At 37.6% G+C, this 24,231-nt stretch overlaps 1 protein-coding gene across 1 annotated transcript in view; it reads right to left on the reverse strand.

The window, feature by feature from the left end:
• Cblb (Cbl proto-oncogene B, E3 ubiquitin protein ligase) overlaps positions 1-24,231 on the reverse strand; it is a gene marked incomplete at its 5' end in the record, with an annotated part of 211,246 nt that overhangs the window by 69,729 nt on the left and 117,286 nt on the right. The window contains 4 exon segments of the mRNA XM_013515156.1: positions 2,723-2,926; positions 15,308-15,439; positions 18,316-18,403; positions 20,960-21,097. Of these exon segments, the coding sequence (XP_013370610.1) occupies positions 2,723-2,926; positions 15,308-15,439; positions 18,316-18,403; positions 20,960-21,097 (562 nt within the window).

Below are 24,231 nucleotides of genomic sequence, written 5' to 3' on the forward strand. Positions count from 1 at the left end.
AAATATAACAAGTAACTATAATTCCTGAAGTAGCACTACGTATGAAGTACTACAGCAAGATAATGTCCTAGAAATGTTCTTTTTCAATTTTCAGAAAGAATTTATGCTCCTACTCACACCAAAATTTAGGTTTTACTCAAAAATAAGTGGCAGAAATTGATGAAATTGTATAAAATTTACAACGTGTTTAGTTGATTAGAGGCAGGTCGGTGGTCACAGACATTTAATTAAAACACAATTCCTTAAATTAAAGACAAACACCTGTAAGTTCTTTAAGTTTCTAAAATATCTAATGGAGGAAAAATATCTAAACGGAGGAAAGTGTCACTGATGGTAGAGAAAACTTTATTTAACCGACACGAGCCATTGAATGCTCGAGCGCTTCCTTGTTCTCTTTGTGGGGTAAATATCAGACAGGGTTAACGTAAAAAGCTCTCAGTTCACTGGCAGAAGGCTCGCCAGTGTGCCAGAGAGAAGGCGGCATCCACGGTCTTAGGAGAGTGGGAAACAGGACCCCGGAGAAGTCCGGCGCACTCTGCTTCTCGTTCTGTGTCACCAGCGTTTGCTTTAGACTGTCAGTGCTCTGCTGGCAAGAGGCCCAAGTCCAGCTTAATCCAACACGAAAGAGGCAGGACGGTACCTTTTCCTGAATCCATGGAGTGCAAATGTGACTTTCCCCCAAGCAGGAAGGCAGACAAAGTTCTTAAGAGAATTATTAAAGCCTCAGCCCTGCCTATACGTGATCACTGAAAGGAGAAGACCGTTCAGTAAGAAAAACTGGAATGCTAGCTTTATCCATCGAGGAAGTATACTACCCAGGCCATCTGAGCCGCTGCATGTTTCTCAGCTGCTTTCTGTCATTCTGTATCATCTGTGCATTCAGTGAACATTCTTTAAATGCACACTGTGTTCTAGACCTAGGCTTGCAAATATTTTCTTAAAGAGACAGACAGCAGATGGTTTAGATTTTGCAGATAAGATATCAAACCAAGGAGATTACCAGAAAGAAAAAGCAATAAATCAATGAACTGATATGAAAAGCACGTACTATTTTTGACTCTCAAACCCTTGGAAGGTAGGTATTATACTTTTCAGATATGGAAACGAGGCTCAGATTGGGTATGTGACTTGGCTGTATTGATGATCACAGAGGCAGTATTCAAAGTCACGACTTCTTGACAACAGCAAACAGTATCTCCAGTACTCACATATAGCTAACTTACACGTAGAAGATGAAATGATTTCTAATAAAGCCTATACGGGGCATATCCTGGAAAACATACCACATAACACTATGGTATTAATTTTAGTTGATGTGGGTGATAAAACAAGAAACATCTGTGATCTCAGTGACCCATCACTCTCCTGCTGTCACCTGATCATCACAGCGCTCACAGCAGAAGTCACTGTTACTGTGAGGAAACTGAGGAAAGAAGAGGTTAAGTAACCGCCGCAGATCTCTATGGTAATAGAGACAGAACTTCATTCCAGCTCTTCCTAAAAGCAGAACGTTAGTTGTCTTGAGATGCAATTCTCAATTCTCCGTTTTAGCTTGTGATTACTGCCTTGTTTTTCCTTTAGTGTAGCTAAGATGTAATGACTTCCTCTTGAGTCAAAGAGACCACATAATTTGAAACTAAAAACTAAATATAATTGTTGGCACCAAAGGGTGAAATACAGTATAGTTCATGTTTCAGTAAACTTATGAAATTTATGAAGAAATAATGATGTGAAGAACACAAATCACCCTAGCTGAAAGCAAATTTCCAGAGTAGCCTTGTCGGTGATGCCAACGTACCTTCCTATGCAGAATGCAAAGGGGTCAGCGTGGAAGTTTGACACAGCCTAGAAGTAACCCTAAGAAATGCCCTGTTTCTTCTCTGCACCAAATATTTTCCACATAGTGAACAAAATCTGATGCAATTAAATACCATCATCACTCGACCTGGATGGCAAAGAGTTTTTGTATAATGTGCTGAAGTCTGACGAACTGCAGCAGAAGATTTTAGGACTGTGCTGAATGGCTCTGTAGGCCGAGTCTGAACTCTGCAGCAACAAGCGCCATGACTGATGGGGCCGCAGCCCGAATCAGGAGAAAAGGGGCGCGCTAGCGGTAGAACACTTGCCTTCACACTGCTGAGTTCCAAAGCACAAAACTTTTGAATGTACTCTGGATTTTATGCGTACTTCTGTAAAGAGAGTAGCAAGATATCCAGGAACCCAGCTCTCTTACCCACTGTAATTCTGATTTTCTGAATTGACAATATTGATGAGCAAATCCAGACTACAGCAAATTCATAATGATAAATTTTATGTGACTTCTGTCTTAAAAACAAAGTATCACGACAGCCTCCTCTTATGAAAATCCTGCCATCAGATAATCTCACACATAATGATGAATGTTGATCAATTTAGCTGTACCATTTCCAAATGTAGTAATTTCCTTTCTCAAAGTTTCCTTCACAGAAGTGTTGTGCCAGTCTTACGTGTTTAATTCTTTACACTCTCTCCATCTGTCATTATACGGTTTAAGAGTGAGAACTGAGTAGAGTAGGTTAGTTCTCTTCCAGTCTATAGTTTTGTAAGCTTGTCCACAGTAATTACGTTTCTCACCTTACTTGTGGATCTTTCTTTCCCAAGCCCAGATATACGGTCGTATTGCATTTATGACCACAGTTTCTCCTGTCCTCTCACTACCCTAACCCGGGTTTCCTAGCTTTACCTTTCGAACATTTGCCAAGCGGTTCATCATCAAAGACTCCTCCCGGTCGTCGTCGTCATCCAGGTCGAGCATGGGCATGCCGAAGGGGTCAATGATGCTGCAGCACCTAGAGCCCTCATCTCGGGGGTCGAAGGGGTCCACAATTATGGGCTCTGTTCCTTTGATCTCGCAACGACAGAAGGGGCAGCCCTGGCCATCTGACTCCTGAACAAACACAGAAAATGCACTGATCAGTCTTTGTAAATAAGGAACAATCCAAAGACATGTCAATAGTGTATCTATAATAAAATATTGCAAAAAAAGATAGAAAAGGTTTGTGGGTAGGCAGTAGGGGAAGAAAAAAGGAGTCTCCCCTCGAATTCACTTGCAATTCTAATGTACCAAAGCTCTGCTGTCCTACAGAATACCGAAAACTGTATCATGCCTTTCTTTATGAAAATGCCAGAAAGCTAACAAAACACTGTAACAGTGATGGCAAGCTGCGTGCATGCTGTACGTTTGCCACCACTGTTCTATAAGAAGGTCATTACGGTAAAAAATTTCATAATAGATAAAATAGTAATACCAATAAGAGTACTCCATCTTGAAGTTCATTCTGGAGAAGTTCCTGTGGGTATAACTATGTAAATATTTGTTTTCATTTTCTAGGTCTTTTAAAATGTTGACTTATATGGGATTCATAAGGGAAAATACACAAATTTATATTCAGAACTGTCATCTATCCTGAAAGCCTATCAACTTGATGAAACATATTTGAAATATAATACTTCCTTATATATTAATTCTTATCTCCAATCTTTCTTCAAACTAATTATTGGAAGAAGAGCAATACTGACGGCATCATAATACATAATCTCAAATCATACTACAGAGTCACAGTAACAAAAACAGTATGGTACAGACACAACAACAGACCTGCTGACCAATGAAATAGACCAGAGGTCAGAGAAACAAACTCATTGCTGTGGCTTGTGTCTAGATGTCCCCCCAAAACCCCATGCAGTCATAGGTGGGGCTTCTTCAGAGGTGGCTGGACCTAGAGTGTGTGATGCTGGGTTGATTCATGGTGTTGTGTCAGGGTCAAGGGCACTAGGATTAAGAGTGCAAGTGCTACTGCCCCTAGGTAGCCTGGATAAGATGTAAGGGACAGAAAGAGCTGTGGTCGCCCCTTGCCCACTTTCCTACCTCTGCCAATCACAAACTGTTTCTCCTCTGCGACGCCTGTCTGCCAACCACCCTGCCTTGGAGCCTCTCCAGACTGTGAGCTAACTAAACCTTTCCCCTTTCACTTTGTGTGTAAGGTATTTTGTCTCAGCAATGAGAGAAAAGTAACTAAGAGACAAAACTACATCTGTCAGACTCTTGAGAAAAGGGCCAGAAGCATACTTTGGGTCAGAAACCTAGGAATAAGACCTGAAACTGTGACACTGAATAAGGAAATCACCTGAAGGCAAAAACACAGGAAAAGACTTCCCTTTTATAACCTCAACAGCACAAAAAAGAACAGGAGAATCAACAAGCGGGATAAATCAAATTTCATGTTTCTGTACAGCAATGGAAACAATCAACCTTAAAGAGACAGCTGTACAGACTGTGAAAAACTCTTTGCCAGCTCTTCTTCAGACAAAAAATTATTATCTACAATGTACGAGTAACTCAAAAAAACCCACTTAACATTTAACACCAAAGCCAAACAAACAAAGAGCCCAATCAGTACATGCACAAGTGAACTGAATAGTGACTTCTCAAAGGAAGAAGTACAAAGGGGCAATAAGTGCATCTGAGAGGGGAGGAGGAGGAGAAAGGGGGAAGTGAAATGAGTTTACATGTGTTACAGACACGTAGAAACTCCCCATGATGAATGTAATCATTGTGTACTTCAAACGTGTACAAATTAAAAATTGAAAACAAAGTTCAGTATCTTTAGCAATCAGGGAAATGCAAATTAAAACTACACTGAGAATGCCACTTGCCCCAGCCAGAACAGTTATCAAGAACACAAAAAACACTAAATGCTCGTAAGGATGAGGGGGAAAAGGAACGTTTCCATAGTATTTGTGGAAATGTTAACTAGTGTAGCCACAATTGAAATTGGTATGGCGGTTCCTCAGGAATGTACAGCTGGAACTATTATATAATGCAGCCATCCCAGCCCATGCTATGTACATGAGGGACTTGAAGTGCTCCACTGTAGGGATACACACACACCCGTGCTCACTGTGGCACAAATGGCAACACCCAAGATACAGAACCAGCCCAGGTACCTTACCAGATGAATACAATGGAGTAGTATTCAGCTGTAACGAAGAACAAAGGTATGTCATTTACAGGAAAATGGATAGAACGGGACATCATGTTATATGAAATAGGCCAGACTCAGAAAGGCTAGTATCACATGCTCCCTCCAAAATATGGAATCTAAAGAAACAAATGCAAGTAGGGAGGTAAACAGGATAGCACTGTAAAGCAAGAGGATGGACATAGAGGTGTGGGGGTGCAAGGAGGTAACGGGGGTGGGTATAAGCAAAATATGTTACAGGCAGGTCATGTGCATGTTCTAAAGCACACTTTCAAAGATTTCTTCCAATATTCTAGGGCTTAAGATGCACTTATTGTTAACTATTCAAAGATTTGTTAAAATTTCCCAAAATAACTTCTTTAAACTAACTGTATTAATTCAGAATTATCACAGAAGACTTTTCTCACCTTGCCTTCTACAGATACACAGTGCACAAAACTCACCATCCTATTTTTGTTTTTGCATTATACCCTGACTTCAGTAACTTCAAAAAATAATCAAAATTATAAAGTCACTGTAAGGGAAAAACAAGACACATGTATCAGCATCACTTTGGAGATTTGACAGGATGCAGAAAGAGCTAACATTGAAGCAGCTGCTCAACCCACCCGCTCGGTTCAGTGGGAGACCGATGACCCCCCTAGACAATCAATGCCCAGGTCAGCAGGGTAGTAATTCGCTACCCTTACTCCAATTAGAAACTTACCCAATATCGGGGTGAAGCCTATGGTAGGTAGTTTCTTTAAACTTCCCTTGGGTTAATAAATTAAGTATCTCCTTTGCCACATCAATTGTCAAAAAAAGAAAAACATTCTTGGGACTGCGTAAAGAAAATAAACTACAACACAATACTACTTATTTGTTTTTACATAATTTGAAAAACAAAATGGCAAAATTTTTGCACTAAGGTGGTACAAAGAAATACAGACATGTCTGTGTAGAATCCTTTGATGTCTACCACCGCACATGTTCAGGTCTGGAAGCAAAACCACCCTAAATGCTTTGCGTCATTGTTGTTCAGGTGATTAAAATGAAATTTAATTCTTTACTTTGGATAATCTCTTCACATTGATATTTCCTAAGACAGGAGTAAATACTGAAGGAGATCTAAGCCTTCCTCCCATTTTTCAATAAGAACATTAAATGTAGAGTATATTCAATATGTTATCATCTACGTAAATCCTCATAATTAAAAAGCTACAATGGACCCATTCCGTGGTGGATTTACCTTACAGATCTACATAAGGTACTTTCTAAAAAGTTGGTTTGACTACACAGGAGGGAGCTGCAAAAGTACTGCTGCTCTGTGTCCTTAAGGAAAAAGAAGATAAAGTAGTACTCTGTGCCCTAAGCAGACATTTCCTTCATAAGTACATCTAAAACTACTACAGAAAATTTCAAACACATGCATGAGTAAACAGAAAAGTATAATGAATCTCTGTGTACCCGCGCCCACCAACCTCCCCAGATCCTTCTACTTGGGATTATTTTGAAGCAAATCCTACACATTACATAAAGTCATCGATAAACATTTTAATAGGTGTAAGCAGAAACAGCAAATCTTTTAAAGAACTACAGCATAATTATCATAATTTACAATGCAAGCTCAATCATTACAGTCACAGCACTTTTGAGGGCCATGTCTAACCACACGGCCTGCTCTGTCAGGCTGCGAAGGGCTCTCTTAGACCTCCGGAGCGCCACTCACACCTCGTTCTGGTGACAGAGGACTTAGGGGTTAGGCGCTCTTTTTCCTCACAAAGGTAACTCGAAAGATCCCAGTTCTGAAGGAGGAGGAAGTGAAAGAGAAGGGTAATTTTGTGACAGTACAAAGACTTGGCACAGTTCACCTAAAACTTCCATTTAGGTCTTTCTCGAACCTTCCAACTTGAAAGTTTAATGTAATACAAACTACTAATGTGTGGCAGAGTACCCGCTCTAACGTATCACAGAACGTATTTTCTATGCAGCTTTCCTTGACTGAAGTTCCTACTTCAGATCAACTCGAAAAGTGCAATGACTACTCTGATTTGCAAACAGATCACACAGACTGTGTCTCCTTACTGGCACTTACTCGTATGTGACTTCACCATCACTCTTCCTTTACACACTGAACACAGCCATATGCAAATTAAGTCTGACCATAAATTCTCAAGTGTTACTTTGGTAGTCTGCCCTAGTTTCTGTCATATGATTGAGTGAATACACATGAAGAATGTCTGTAATAGACATATAACTCATCAGGATTGTCCCTCAGTAATTAAAATAATGTTTCTGTCAATATATACTTAATAGAAGATGAAAGAATGTATGTTTAATGAAGCAAGACTAATAAATAACTCCTTTTCTAGTCTTTAACATATTCGTATTACATGAATGTTAAGAGGAAGTACTTAGAAGTTCTTCTATTCTAATTGACTCAGTAGATTTCACTTCTTCAAATAAGAAACACTTCCAAACTCAAAGAATACAGAAATTATCAGTGAATACATACCTGAAACTCACCTATGTGCTATATTAAGTAATTCAGACTCACATCCCAATGACTAATTTTTAAAATTTTTTTGAATAGGAAATATTTACTGAGAGAAAGAAAGCTTCTGTCTAAGAGGGACACAGTGGGGCCCAGAAAGTGGATTGCCCTCCATTCACTAACACTAAAAGTTAATGATACACTTTAGGTAACTTCAGAGTAAACTGACAATGACAAAAACATAGAAAAAAATGTAAATTTCAAATAACAAATTCCCCTTTGCTCACGAACGTCTTATATATGTTTTCTCTTAAATATTTTTAAAGATAAAACTTACATGAAGTATAATTTATTCATTTTCAGAGTGATTAACTATTAGAGGCACACTCTGACTTCTGGTCAACCACTTTAAGCCTTCTCTCACATGCAGTGCACATGGACAGCCCTGAGGAATACATACGCCTCAAGAGTCCCATTTTGGAGTATATTTTATTTCTACTCTGTGTGTTTTCCCTTATTGGTAACTTCTAACATATTTCTTTACTGTATTGCATATAGCTTTGAGATTACCCTAAAGTATTTTAAAAGTATGGTAATTATATTTGAAATCATTATATATAAGTAAATACACTAAGAGCAAACTGGATCTAAATGAAGTATTTTCAGAGCATATTTCCCACAGATACTAAATAACCTTTTATTGAAAAAAATGAAGATAGTGAAGACAGTTAGCAGCAACATTAGACTAAATGCCTCAGAGTGGGTAAAGTCTTTAGTGTGGGTCCTGTGGCATGATGGATAACAGAAGAAGACTTTAATGAATCTGCGCTTTTAGTTTTGAATTGGGAGGCTCATCAAAAACATGTGCCATGAGTCAGAAACGGTGCAGAGACACTGGCATTAGGACATGGGACTGGACTTCAGTCTCTACCAACTGCTTGATGTGACACTGGACAGCTCAGTCTTATTAGCAAGGAATAATGAGGTAATGCACAGCTTAAGGGGCATCTTAAAGACTAAGAGACAGATCAGCACAAAGAACTAAGAAGTGCAATCCACATTCCAATTGGCCTAATTACTACAGCCTCAAAACACAGAGAAATATAGTGAGAAAACTGAGAGAACATTCCCTATCCTTTGAAATAAAACTCCTATTTCCACAGCAATTCCATGTTGCAATGCGATGAGCATGATTTAAAAACTTCCCAGTTATCGGTGTACACTGCTTAAACATAACTGAAAATTTAAGGTATCTCCTAAGTGACTGCATTAGTTACTATATTTGGAACAGTAATAACTAAACTTCCAGGCACTGCTGAAAGCACTAACCTCATTTAATCCTATGACACAGGTACAATTATCGTTCCCAATTTACCAGTAAAAAAATTAACAGTCCACATAATTTATGAAAGCTTGCCAGCGCTGGGTGGGAAACCACAGGGGGATCTGTTTCAGGAGCTTAATTATTTCATCTCTATATTCTGATATCAGCATTCTAATGCAGTAGCTTGTCAATTTCAGATTTAGACTAGATTACAATAAAATACAAAAACAGACCACAACTAATCACTCATTAACAGAAAAATTTTTGAACTATTTTGTTTATACATTTCAAAGTGAAAGATACTACAACAATCAACAAAAACTCTTTAAAAGTTTCGACGTTTTAATAGGAGGATGCAAAACTTGTCTAAGTAAGGATAGCATCCCTTGGGTATATTTTCACGGAGTAAAAGTTTTTTAAAAATATTTGTTGCTCAAATCCAATGTAAAATACTAATGCATGAAGTGAGTGAGTTCAAACTACAAAGACATTTTGCTTCTTGGAATCAACTTTGAACACCTGGAACACTCCATATTAGACTCAAGTAAGAATGTCTCCAGTGTCAGAATAAACTCAAGAGTCAAGCATTTGCTCTGTAAATAAAATCATTTTTTCACGTTTGTCTCCTCCTTTTCCTTCCTACTGCAGTATTCCAGTTGAAGACATCCCTGTAACTTTTTTTTTTAAGAGAAGAAGAAACACAGAAGTATAATAAAACAGATTCACATCTGGCTAATAGGACAGTGATAATTAATACATTGTATATTACTGTCTTCATAGTAGTTACTCAGAGTACAAGATATAGGCATAAAATATTGTCCAAACAATATTAGCACGATTCTTTCTTTTAAATGAACTAAGAGCAACTAGCTGTATAACTATCTTAACTATCTTGTATGAGTGTGTGTGTATGTGTATATATATATATATATATATACACATTTCCTTTTCTTTTTCTTCCTCCCCCCCCCCATCAGTATCTCTTTCCCTTTTTTCACAGTATCTATTGTACATTTTGGGTCTTATTTACTCATTCAGCACTGTAACTTTTTAAACACCCTTCTGCAGTCCCTTCATTACTTCCCAAAGGAAAACGAAGCTCTAACATTCATCTCATCATACTTACGCACAAAGACACCATGTAATCAGTAAGAAAAGGAGTACCTTAGAACATGATCAAAGGCCGTTTTTTTGTTTTTTTTTTATTTGTAGTAGCCCTAACCCTAACCCTAACTAAAGTACTACAAATAGGCTGGAAACTGAGGCTTGATTTTCTTTGAAGAAAGATAAAGTAAGAGATTATTTCTTACTAAGATTTAATTCCCTGAGTTTGCTTCTCACCTGAGATACCTACACATTTTCCCTGCAAGGCTCTCTCAAACAGAACGTTCACAAACCTTTTTAATCACATCACATTAAACCCGAGCTGTACTATTTCGAACACTCCTATCCTCCCTTTAAAATATTTTGAAGAAACACGTAGGAAAAAGAATGATAGGAAAAATATTAATTTTAGCTTTTATTGGATTCAAGTCCTTGGTGAGAATTCCAAAGATGTACTCATATTCAACTAACAAATTATACTTTTATTTTGGTGCCATTCAGAAGCTCAAGTCATTTTCTAGAGCCCTTGGAGAAACACATAGGAAAGAACTCCTTCCTTTACACTCTGAGCCGGCGACCCTGCAGCTCACTGCTGGATAACACGGTGCGGCACAAGGGAAGTCGCTCAGGGCCGTGAAGGAAACACTGTCTGCCGCTCCCATGAGCATGAGGAAGTGAAAGAAGCCTCTCCGAGCTTTGTCAGCCAAGGGGAGAACAGAAAGGCCACACCCAGAGTACTGCTCCTGCAGAACGCCCTCTGCAAAGGCGACTGCTTCATCTGCTCAGTGTTCTCTGCACACTTCGGCACGCTTATTCAGTTTATTAAATAACACAGATGTTTCAGAAGGAGAAATAAGCAGCTGACCCCTTGAGGGGCATGACTAATGGGCCATTATGACAGTAATTAAGGAGTAACCCCTTGCAGCCTGTAACAACTGACACTGCTACCACGCCTTGCTTAGGTTTTCTGTTAATTACATAAGATTGAAGTCTCTGATGAATTTCAGTTAAACCAAAGTAGGGCATCAAATAAAGAAAATGTGGGTGAAGACTGACTTGATAAAAATGCACACTGGCTGAACACATCGTTTTGTGGTCAAGGTTTAGTATTTCCTATTGGATTCTGACTGATTTATCACAGCTTCTTGGCAGACACACAGCCTTTAAAATCGCTTTCATATCAGCAGGCCCATCGAAAGTGGTGGAAAGGAACAAAAACAATGTCTAGCACCCGTAATTAAATTGGAAGGACAACAGGATACTCATTTTAAGAACTTATCCATCTCCCTTTATCCAGCGTCTTGAGGGTCGGGCTGAATCTGAGTATTCTTAGCTCCAGGATCACTGCAGAGCCGGGACCCAGCCGCCACTCAAATGATGATTCCCACATGGGTGAGAAAATGAATGGACCTGAGATACTGGGGAATGATGACTGACATAACGCAGGTATGACAGATTCTCATCTATCAAATCAGGTCAGGTAAGCAAAACAACACACTATTCTTGTGTCCAGTTTAGCTTTCAAACTTAACTTTTTCTATAAGAATAATCATCATTTTGAAAGACACTAGCTTTAAAGTTGGAAAACATAGACTTTACCAACATAACATTTTGTAATAAGAGAAAATTTGAAAAAGACAAAACATATTAGTACATTTCACACTACATTTAGAAGTTTAGACAAAGTTTGAAAATAAATTGCAGAACTAAGGCAATACAATGTAAATTTTTTTCTTTTCGTTCATAAACTTACCATTAATTAGATTAAATCCAGGGTACCCCAATTTGGGGCTACAGATGCAAGGTTTTTAGAAAATCTATTGTTTTTCAGCTGTGTTTTAAGGGGTCTAACTTTATAGACTTTTCTTTTTATTATATAACAAGGGCATTTTACAGTAACATGCTTAAACCATCGTAAAACTCTGCTGAGCATGAAATGACATAAAAGTTGCCAAAACAGTCCACTGGTTGGCAGGAACCAGCAGAATGTGAAATCTGTGTAGAGATGTAGAAATACGGAGTTATCCGAAAGTATGGTAGCAATGTTCAAAAGCGAAAGCCCCCTGGACCAGTAAGACCCCACCGTGCCACAGGGTCTCCTGAATATGCCTTTGGAATTCTCAACAGTGCCCTAAAAACAAGTTTAGGCAAAAGGCAAACTGGAATCAAGGATCAGTGTTTTTAGATGTAAAAAAAACAAAACAAAAAACAAAAAACCAATAAACGGAAATCCAGTCTTACTGCCTCTGGATGAGTGGCCAATAGAGCTGTAAGAACTAAAAATAACAGGGTTCAAATACAAGTACGGAAAAATCGAAGTGCTAGAAGTTGAAAGAAATCACACAACAGCTACTACACAGAACAGAACGGCTCCCAGGCTCAGAAGTGTTAAGACTCATTCTCAGATCTGACGCATGATAAAAGGGTCTCTGCAAGACCACAGCTACTTCTCAGAAAAGCACTGGGCAGAACACAGACCTGGTGAGGCTTTTCACAGCTGACCTGCGACACTGTCTTTCTGTTTAATACGGCATGAACTTAGACCTCTGTTCCTTCTTTTACAATACCGGCTTATAGTCTGCGCCTAATTACCGAGCAACTACCAATGTACAGGTACAATACTAAGGGTAAGAATTCCAAAATAGGTAATCTACCTTCTAGAAGAGAAATACATATATATGTAAGTATTTATGAGATAGTGAAGTAAGAGCTTACAGATACAAATACAAAATGCATAAGGAAACTATAGCAGAACACTGTTTTGTGTGGGAAGACAAGATTAACATTGAAATAAAGGTCTTGCATGTTTCAATAACTTCTATGCAAAACCCAATGATCAGATTAGTAATATAACATTACTAACATAAGTGGTGATTTAATATTATTGTTTCAACCTTCTGAATTTGTCATTTTTATGAGGCTGGTTAGTAAACAATTACTTTTATGACTCTAGTATAGCCTCTGAATATTTTAACTAAATACGGTTTTCAATTTTAATAATTTATGCACTTCCTGAATTTCTGAAGGTAAAGCTGAGAAATACTTCAGCATAAAAAAGAGAAACAGCAAATGTTAACAATTTATAAATATTATTGGACATAACCTCACATAAGATCACCAGATCAACATGAAAAATCACAAAATGAATCAGGAAATGATTAACAATAAGCAAGATTAATTACACTACTTGCAGAATACAGAAATACAGTATATGGAAAAAGTCACGGTGATCTGAAGGGCAAAGGGCAAATATTAATAATACAGCAACAGTAATTGAGCAGTAATTCAATGCCTTTACTATATAACGGACCTTTTGCAAATTGTTGGCAAACTTGATAAATAGAATACATAGCACTGCCTGAAATTTTTTATTTTTTAACAGAACAACTTTCTTCCAAAAAACATACATTTAAAAACATACACTTTCTCCAGTTTCACATTTAGCCATACTTTTGATGGGAACACCACTATGTGAAATCTGGAGGACAAGGTAAACAGATATTTTCTATAAGGCTTTAAAGAATAAATTTGACTAATTCAAGGTATCTGTCAAATAAGAGCTTCAGATTCTTAAACCCACTTGTCCTTAAACACTAAGCACATATTCAGTTATCACGTGAATTCTTGCAACATGTCTGCATGTGGACTCTCCAAGCCTGGAGCCTCCGGAAAACCACGGGAACATGAAGGGCCCGCACGGAGGCAGAGAGTCTGTACCACCGCATAATTCCGCTTTGCATCGGACACACAAACTTTCAGTTTCAGGACACCTATGAGGCTCACGCTACGCACTACAAGGCTGGGTCAAGCAAAGGGATGACAAATTAAATTTGGTCTCCTTGTTGAATTAGAATTGACCCTGAAATACTGAAGAGGTATCGAGTCAACCTAAGCAGTCTCTAACAGTCAGACAGTGACTGACTAAACTAACAGTCAGACGGTGACTGACTCAACATCTCTGTGTATCTTCCACCCATACATGTGAAACACATTTGCAGACAGGTAATTTTGTCTTCTACCAGCACGTCTAAATTTATCAAGTCATTTTTAAAAAGGCACCGCTGAGTATGCAGAACCACCGCTGCTAACATAAACAGGAACTAAGGGTCTGTGTGCCATCAGCTATCTGAGGACGCCATACTGAGCCTCCTTCCTGAAATCTCTGTGTATTACCCAAAATCTAGCAACGCAAGGAAGGGATAACAGAAAACAAAGGCACGAATATCAAGGAACATGGAAGGCAAAGTCTGAAACAGGGCGTACTGGAGGAGAGAAGAGTGGGGTGTTAGCCTTCCTCAGGTAGAGCAGGTCTCTGGAAAGGCAAACCAATTACAGCTCATCCCCCGGTTCTGCCTCTTTTCTCCTCACCCATTTTTAAAAGAACTCTCTCCCCACTAAAAACACCCTTTTTAAAGACTATGACAATGTGGAAATCACTATATTTGATCATAAGTAACCAGCTCAGCAACCTGTCTGAAGCCGTCTGCCTCTCTGCAGGAGTCCAAGCCCATCTTTCCCCACATAAGGAAAAGGAACGATCAGGACTTGGGGCCTCAAGAATAAGGTAGGAATGTCAATTATGTTCTCAGACGTACGTCTTTGCAAAGGCTTAAAACTTCTTTGCTGTCTGCAGTACACAAACACACTGTTAGTTCTGGCACGACTGTGTTAATAAACAGGGGTCACACAGTGTGAACCCTCCAAATTATCCAGACTGGGAATTCTGGCCAAAGATCCATTTGGAATTCCCCAACTTGTATTTCCGAAAAGGAAATACAAGAAAGTCTTTGGGCATACAGGTTATTCTCCAGATCTTATAACGAAACATTCAATCAACTTATTTTTATTGAAAGCCTTCCTAAAGAAAGGAAGGGAGTTTGTTAGATTCAACTTCTGTAAGCTGGGAATTTAACACCTCTTTTCGTAGGAACTGTGGCAGGGAGATATTTCTCTCTGTCTCCTACTTGACCCCAGAAAACCACCGCAGACATATGGGAGAAAGAAGCCGCATCTCAGAAGAAAAGAGATTTGGCTGCAAACAGCAACATACGAGCTATCTATTACAGCTTGCTGTAATAGGGATCAGAGGCTGGCTGTAAGTAGAATGTGACTTAGTGCGTAATAGCTGCGTCATACCAAAATTAATGGCATTATGGAAGTAGGGCTGCTTGGGTAAAATTAAGGTATACATACCAAAGGAACAAAATATCAAACAGCAAGAACAACAAACTATATATAAACTCAAACATGAGGCCTTTTTAAGCAAACATTTCAAGTAAAGCACTTTTTAATATTAATTCCTGAAACATTAAGATGAAGAAAATTGAAAGCAATATTGAACGGGAAAATAAGGCACATAGGTTGGTACTTAAACCTCGGTCATACCTGCCAGGCAGTGAGGCAAGAGGTGCACATCAAGTGCCCGCAGGGCTCAATCTTGACATCCTTGTCATTTTCTGCACAGATTTTACAGAGCTGGAAGGTGGAGCCCATTTCACAATATAGTTCATATTGCTCCTGGAATATGGGGAGAAAACAAGGCAATGTTAATGTATTTCTACATAAACTGCTAATATTCAATTTTCTCCGGCACAGTGACTTACAGCAAATATTTTATACTTGATCCTGTCAGAACTATGTTACCATTTAAGACACGTTTTACATTGATAATCACAGTTTGGTCTACAAATAGCAGCAAATGTATAAGCTTTCAACACTTTGGATTATTTAATGTTTTATACTATTCCCTGAAGATGAGACTTGCTTCAGAAATCACGGGGATTCAGCAGACAAAACCTCTGATTGAAAATGGTAATATAAGTGAATTTATATTCTTTGTAATGCCACATGCTCATCTAATTCCACTGTGAAATAAAATGAAAATGTTCTTGCTGAACATGAATTTTATTTCTTAGGTATCTTCACAGATCCCACAATGGAGGATAAGCAGCATTTGTTCCCGGCACACACGCGCTGTGGCCACATTTATTATTTATGTTCTCTATAGCATAAAATATACTGGAGTTTTAAAAACTTACATGAGTCCCACTAAGTTTTCATTACTTTCTTCAAATTCTAGGTCTCAGAGGCTAATGTTCATGCACTGTCCCTGTCTGACACTGTTAAGAAAACTAATCAATCACTTCAGTGACCAAAAAGTGATTTATTAAGTTTCTGTTCCTTTGATTTACTGGCATTTTTAAACTTTAGAATGTTGGGTATAGTAAAATTCTCAGTGTGCAAAACTGGAAATACCTATGTCACAAAGGAGGTACAGATTATTAAATGCAAAAATATTTTATAAAATGCTGCTTATGAGGAATACAAAGTAAAGGAATCATGAAACTGAAATTTATGCATAAAGCAATGTTTTCGCCCAGTCAGTACTGACATTGAGTAGAAAAAATAAGTGACAGAATTTATCCCATAATCTACCAGAAGATACTACAATATTACAGTCCTGGAGCAAAGCACGTACACACACAGCATACACACACAGAAACTATACATACGCATACACATTTTATATACTATGATACATATCACTATATATATATAATTTTTAGGAAAATAAAGAAATAAGTATATGGATCAATAAGAAAGAACTAAAATCTGAAATAATTAACAATAAATAATCAAATGTTTAATTTCCTGAAATAGCATAATTATTTATAGTCTAGGACTATCCAAACAAGCTCATAATTATAAAAAATTCTAGTACAGTAAAATCACAGACACAGAACTTAATGTAACCTAAGGGATAAGAATATTAGTATTTTAAGATAATGACATTACTCCTGGAGATTTATTTTTAAACAGTAGCTTCATAAAGAGGAACTGTCTCTCATCAGTGATCTTTTATACATATTATAAAATCACTACATGAATTTTGAACATCATAATCATATATGACCTTTTTTCTTTTAACGAGGAAAGAAAACCCAAAAGTTTGAAAACAAGGTAACAGGAAGGTAACAATGGTTAAGCTACCCACAAACTGTGAATATAAATGTTGACAAATATGTTTCACTTAACACTATCAAGACAGGGACTGAAGCCAGAATAATTGCAAAGTAAATTATCTTCTGAAAAGAAAAATAAAATAAACTCTCTTTAGTTGTGTGGTTTTCCCTATGATTTTTATTATTTATTATGGAAAACCTGAACATATCTACAGTATAAGTTATTTTAAAAGTATACTGTCTGTTAAGTAAAATACTCAATTTCCTTTCATCCTCTCCTGCTTTCCCAATCCTTTTAACTTTCTCAGTAAAATGCAATTACCAGTCTGTTATTTTTGACATGTACGTGTTCAAATATGGTTTATGTTTGTTTGTTTGTTTGTTTGTTTATTTTGGGGGGTACTGGGAATCAAACTCAGGATTTTGTGTTTGCCGGGCAGGTGTTTGTGCTGCTGAGCTATATCCCTGGCCCCTCTTATGTTTATTTATAAACATTAGACTTATATACAAAATCAAACATTACATAATCAAGCTCCCTCTCTCTCTCTCTCTATATATATATACGTAGATATATATGTATATATGTGTTTTTTGAGAAGTTCCCCCGTGAATACATAGAGCTTCCTTCCTCTGGTTGATGATTTCCTGTGACCGCTGTGAGTACACGACGGTATTTAATCTCTTAGCGAATGTTTAGGTATTTTAGAACTTTTCACTTTTATCAGAAACACTCCGGTGAACACCCTACTGGACAGATCTTTGTGTGACTGTGTAAGTGATACAAGTATACAATTTAGAGTCAAGATGTTTTCTCTGGCTGGGTGTCATGGCACACACATGTAATCCCAGCTCTTGGGAGGCTGAGGCAGGAGTGTAGCTCTCAGTCTGAGGCCAGTTTGGGCTACAAAGTGAGTTCAAGGTCAACCTGAACTCCATAGTGAAACCCTATCTCAAAAAGAGAAAAACCAAACAAACAAAGATGTTATCAATATGTGTCTGTAGTTATTAAATATTAATCTACAAAAGGCCTCGCCAATTTATATTCTCATAATTTTGAGACTGCCAAAACCACATTTAAAAAAACACACCTACTATCTTCAATCATCTTTACTTACCCATTTGACTCTGAAAGCTAAGGCAAAAATTCTGCTAATCATTTTTGTAGTTTTCTAACCTAAGTCTTTCTTCTCACATCTGTCTACTTATAGATTCATCAATTTCTATATAAATGCCAATTTTATATTGCAAGCAAGAACATTAAGACCAGAATTTTCTATCCACAATATGTAATTTCTTTTCATCTTAGAATTCCTGAAGTTATCCTCTGTATGAAATACTTGTGCATGATTTATCTATAATTCAAGTAGATATTCTGATTTATTTCAAAGTTGTTATATACAATTAATCATATTTTCCAGAAATTGTCCTTACCTGTGTAACTTTTATGTGATCATGGGGTGTAGGTTCACATAATCCAGTTAAATCGGGATTATAACTCCTCCCATCAGGATAAAGATAACTGAATTTAAAAAAGAAACTTTATTACCTTTAATATACAACTTTTAATTCCATTTAGGGTCTATTTTATTAACTTAGGAAAAAAAATTGACATATACTATATGGGGATGGTATAATACACGGGGAAAAGATTAAATTCTATAAATATTAAAATAAAGACTAATAAACCGAAGCTGGTAAGTATACACATATATAATTTTTTTGTCTTTTTGAGACAGGGTCTCGCTATGCAGTTGAGGCTGGCCTTGAGCTCACTCTGTAGCCCAGGCTGGTCCGGAACACGCAACGATCCTCCTGCTTCAGCCTCCCGAGTGCTGGGATTACAGACGTGTGCCACCACGCCCAGCTATATTTCTTTTCATATGCTAAAATAACCATAAAAAAATTATCATGCAATGTTTTGTCATACCTCAAAAATATGTCAAAATTCTAGGAAAAATTAAAAAATAATTATAAAAAGGAAAACAAGGATGTTAAACCGTGCATGGTGGTGAACACCTAGAATCCCAGAACTCTTCCATGCAGAGGAAACAGGGTCAAAAATGCGACTCCAGCCTGAGCAATTTGAGAGACTGAGTGAGACTGTGTCAGAATGAAAAACAAAACGAGGTGGGGAAGCAGCTCAGTGCAAAGGCCTTGGGCTCAACCCCCAGCACTGAAAAGAGAGGAGGAGGAGGGATGGGGAGGGGAAGGGGAAGAAAAGGAAAAGAAAAGAAAAAAGAAAAAAATTTTAAAAAGAGAAAAGAAAATAAAGATGTTACAGAAAGGTGAACAATTTCTATTTAACTTATCAGGGGCCCACGGACGACAGCTGTCCCGGTTACCCAGGGTGCTGGGGACAGGCCACTGCCGGGGGCAAGAAGGGAGGCAGCAGTCTTTGCTGCTTACCAAGACCAACCGAGTTACCATCTCTACCACACAATACTGGGTTAAGTGTAAGGAAGTACGGCTGAAATTGGTCAGTCGGACCAGATGACCCTACAGTTCTACTGATCTGAAGAAACTACTGAACTTAACAAAGGTAATCTCTTTTATCCTCATCCGCTATGTAAATTCAGAATCAACCAGCCACCCCCTCTGAAGATGCCTCAGTCTGCGCATGTGCTGTGTGTGAGGAGGAACAGTTGTTTGGCCCAAGAGTTCAGAAGTTTTGTTACAACGATTATACTATAATTTAGTGTTTCTGACTGGCTTTTAAAACTAGATGAAAAGTGTAATAACAATACAAACAATGCAAAAATACTGCATTTACAGATTTATCTGCTCACACCTTTACAAAGTAAAACTTTATTTTTCTTAAAAACTAAAAAAACCTACAATTACAGTAAGTCAAACACTGCACATATAAATATTTAATACACTGAAATTAAGGTAAAACAAAAACAATTATAGCTAATTTATGAAAATTTAAAAATACACATTTGTATTTTCCCAAAACTTGACATACTTTCTATGTAATTTCCTGAAACGTTGTAGCTTTAAAAACATACACTGTTTCTTCACATAGACCCCACCGTATCTCTTTTTCTATCTTTCTCATTTTCTTTTAAATACTGCATTGGTGTGCGTCTGCAGTACGCAATGATTACACTCACGGCGGGGAGCGGAGTGACTCCTGTACCTAACACATCCTCACTCTTTCTTGTATCACTCCGCTCCCCTCACTCCTCCCTCCGGTATTCTGTTGGTCCTCTTCCCTTCTGCAAAAGAACCATCTCCCTGTTTCCTATTTCCTTGTTTTCTCCTTAATTTGGGTTTTTCATATTAAAAAACCCATATAACATGTAAGCCACGACAGTAGCACTTAGATTATCTGCTATTCACGAGCTCTGGTGGACAGTCTCCTGCTAGGTTCCTGTCATAACCCATGCCTGCACATCAGATTACCTGTATCTCTAAGCTCCTCAAGCAGCAGAGAGGTAAAGAGATCTTCAAAGGGTACTGCTGGGCAGGCTCTGCGGCGCACGCCTGTAGAGCTAGGGACTCAGAGGCCCAGGCAGGAGGACTGCAAGTTGCAGCACACCCTGAGCACTGAGCAAGACCCTGCCTCAAAGAATAAAAAGGGCTGCGGATGGAGCTCAGGGGAAGATCTAGATTCAATCCCTAGCACCGCCAAGAAGAAGTAAACTTTAAAAAAGGAAAAGAAAAAATGTAAGAGAGGAATTTGGATAGACTACTACTGCGAGCAAAGGAAGATATACGAAGATAAAGGGAGAGAAACGGAAGAATAAGAAAACATAAAAATGTAGCATTATCAGTCAAAATAAAAAGGAGCAATTGCATTATTTTAAAAGTTTTTACCCTCAACTTTTCTGAGAAGTACCAATTGATACAGTAATTTGTTGTGATGTATTCTGTATACCATATGATCAGTTTTAAATAGGCTACATTAAAATGACTAAAGAGATGGACAGTAAGAATTAAGCAACGTACACTTCCGAGTCCTAAGGTACGGACAAATTGCTGGCCTCGCTGCCTACTTTCCCCACCACCGGGCAGGCTCCACCTTCCCCGGGCGTGCACTGTACGCACACCCAACCCCATTTCGCATACTTACAAGCCTTCCCTGCTGCCATCGATCAGGGCCTGGAACAGAGGCTTGTTGTGAGGTATGGTCTGCAGGATGTTCCCGTCCGCAGTCACATAGCCAATGGCCCACTGCCCCAGGCGAGTGCAGCTTAGCCGGAAAATGTAGCTGGAAAGCACCGGAAAACAACTCAATCACATGCAGAGGGTGGGCCACACACGACCAAGTCTGCTAGGCTTTTTAAGGCAAAATGGGAAACAGAATCACTCGGAAGTCCTGATATAAACTTCAACCATGTTTTCAACACCATCACACTAGGTCACTGATCTGGAAAACAAAGACTGGTAATTTTCTCTCACTTATGCTTCTCCAGAGCTCTGTGAGAAAACACGTAAGCTGTAAACTATCACATGATTTATCATCACTATTAGGGACGCTGTGTGCCAAAATGCTGCAGATACGGAGCAGCCATGACATAAATCATTTTTTGGAAGTAAAAATATAACAAATGTGTAAAAATTTCATTTGTCCATCTCAGAAACTGAGCCAGTCTCTACAATGTGGTTCAATAAATTACTTTTAAATACTAAAATTATGCATTGTAATTGTTAAATAACTTATTTAAAAACAACATATTTTCTTTCAAGAATTTCAGTGATTTTTAATAAATCTCGAAAGAGGGGGACTATAGTAATGGAAATGCAAACTAGGTAAATTCGTATTTGCTACTTAACCCTGCCAACTAAGTACTGTACCCTCACTATTAAGCCAAAATTGTCCCAAACACACATGAAATGGAAGACAAACCCCATAAAATTAACCTCCAGTGAAAGGAGACATTGACTTGGCTTTACATGCATCATCATTTATCTATTCCTTTAGCTGTCTATTTCTGTTTAGATCATTTCTCTTTATTTAAGTGTATCATAATCTTGCCAACACTGATATCCACGTCTGGATTTTACAGCTCATTAAGTGGATCAAAAGTAAGTTAACTTAATCTGTTGGCTACAAGGGAGCCGCTATATGAATGTAAGAAATAACAGAGAAGGAAGTGAGTATCTCTCAATTTATGCTAGTTACTGACAAACAAGCACTATATAAAAGCTTTGCAAAATATAATTTAGCACATATAATGGCTATACAGTCGCCAGATTTAACTAACATGAATATTTAATATTACAATGTGATTTCACCCATCAGAAAATGAGTTTTTATAAGAATGGATAATTTGTGCTATTTTAATGTTAAGATCTTTTATAGGTAAATGGATGCACCTAGAGACCATACTCATAAGTGAAATACATTAGAATCACATATCATCTCCCTAGTGTAAGAACCTAAAAGAGTAAGTAAGATCTAAAATGTACAATAGATATTGTGAAAGGGAAAGAAACTGATCCAAAGGAAAGAACAACTGGGATGGGGAGAAGGAGAAAAGAAGGGAAAAGAAAAAATGTATATACACAAGATACCTAAGACAATTATACTACTAGAAGGGAAATACTAAAAGAAGGGAAAAGAAAATATATATATATACACAAGATACCTCAGACAATTATACAACTTCTTTGATGATAACAATATGAAATATGAAATATTATCTATATAAAGTAAAAATATAACCATTGTTAATTTCCTATCACCTTGTTTTGAAATTGTGTCATTTTTTTTCTTTAAAATAAAAAAATAAGATCTTCATAATGATGATAGAACCATCTTAAAGGACCTTCCAAGAAATCTAAAAACAGATTGCCCTAGAGAGCCTGAAAATAGAAATATTAGCGTGTTAGTTAGTGGCATCCTTAAATAGCATCAGAGAAAATAATTCTACACAGACACAGACGGAAGACTGATGTTATAAAAAGTGCTATAGGGGCTGGGGATTTAGCTCAGCGGCACAGCGCTTGCCTGGCAAGCACAAGGTCGTGAGTTCGATTCCTGGCACAGGAAAAAAAAAAAAAAAGTGCTATACAAATAGAAAGTCACTCTAAGTTGTAATTTAGAAAATCATTAACTTGTTACATTAAGAAATATATATGATACAATTCTTTTAAGTAAAAATGTCAAATACAGAAACCTTAAAAATATGTAGAATATGAAATGAAAATAAAAAAGATTGAAAATCTACATATTTAATATTTTAAAAGTAATTCCACATTTATTCATATAAAAAGAGCCTTATAAATACGGGAAGCATTCTCAGGAAATTGCTCAGTTTTTCACTGACGGCCTGTTCTGTTTTCTTAAACACTTTTAAAGTGATGCTCCTAAACAGACTGTCACATAGGAGGTCAGGGTCATGGGCGTCAGCAGCAATCTGACGCAGGTTAACAACACGGCTTTTTACAACAACCTGCTCTCGCGCACGTTGTTGTTACTCAGTTTCGTTTGCATAGCATTCTCTAGCATTTGCTGCTGAGCCTTCTGTTGGTAGCTACTTCTGAGCTTCAGGAAATCAATTTTTGCCTCATTTTTAGTACCTGGCTTTGCAAAAATGGCATAATTCACATAATCAGATGAACACATTTCATGTTGATGGGGCATTTTTAGTTCAAACCACCCTTTAACGCTAAGCTTTCTAACTGTGTTCGTGTGCAATTGTGTGTGTGTGTGTGTGTTGGCGGGGGGGTACTGAGGATCAAGCCCTATACCCCCAGCCCTCAAATATAATTTAAATATAATTATAACTCCACATTATAATTATAACTCCACAAATATAATTATAACTCCACATTAGTTGGAGAAGTGTCCTTGGAATAGATCTAAGTATTTTATTTATTCTGCAAATATTTTAAAAATTATTTGATTTTTTGTTCACAAAGTTTTCTTAAACATATTTTAAATTCTCCTATCACCCTTTACACATGTAAGTTACAACTACCCATTTCTTCTTTAATCAAAAACCTAATCATAAGAAATCCTTGAACAAAACAAAACAATCATCTAAGTGCCTGTCAACATACAAAACTCTCTTTCATCTAAACAGAACCTTTAACAGCAGCCTAATTATTTCCTGTACCACCAGCTTCTCTTTATAGACTATATTCTTTAAACAAATAGAATTTTCACTGTGACAGAGAAGAATCAAAACTACTGGTTTAAGTCTTAGAAAAGCATGACGGGATAAACATCAAATCTACTACAAATCAAATAAAAATGATCCTAAAAGCGCAAATTGGGCTTAAACAACAAATTCATTCTTAAAAGGAAACCACCTCTGCACGCAGGTCAGTGCACCGATGGACAGTGAAACGACCCTCTCCTGCCAAAATGGGACAGCTCTGAGCAGTCTCCACTGC

Source organism: Chinchilla lanigera, unplaced genomic scaffold (assembly GCF_000276665.1).
Source record: "Chinchilla lanigera isolate Chin_1 unplaced genomic scaffold, ChiLan1.0 scaffold00026, whole genome shotgun sequence".
Lineage (NCBI taxonomy): Eukaryota > Metazoa > Chordata > Mammalia > Rodentia > Chinchillidae > Chinchilla > Chinchilla lanigera.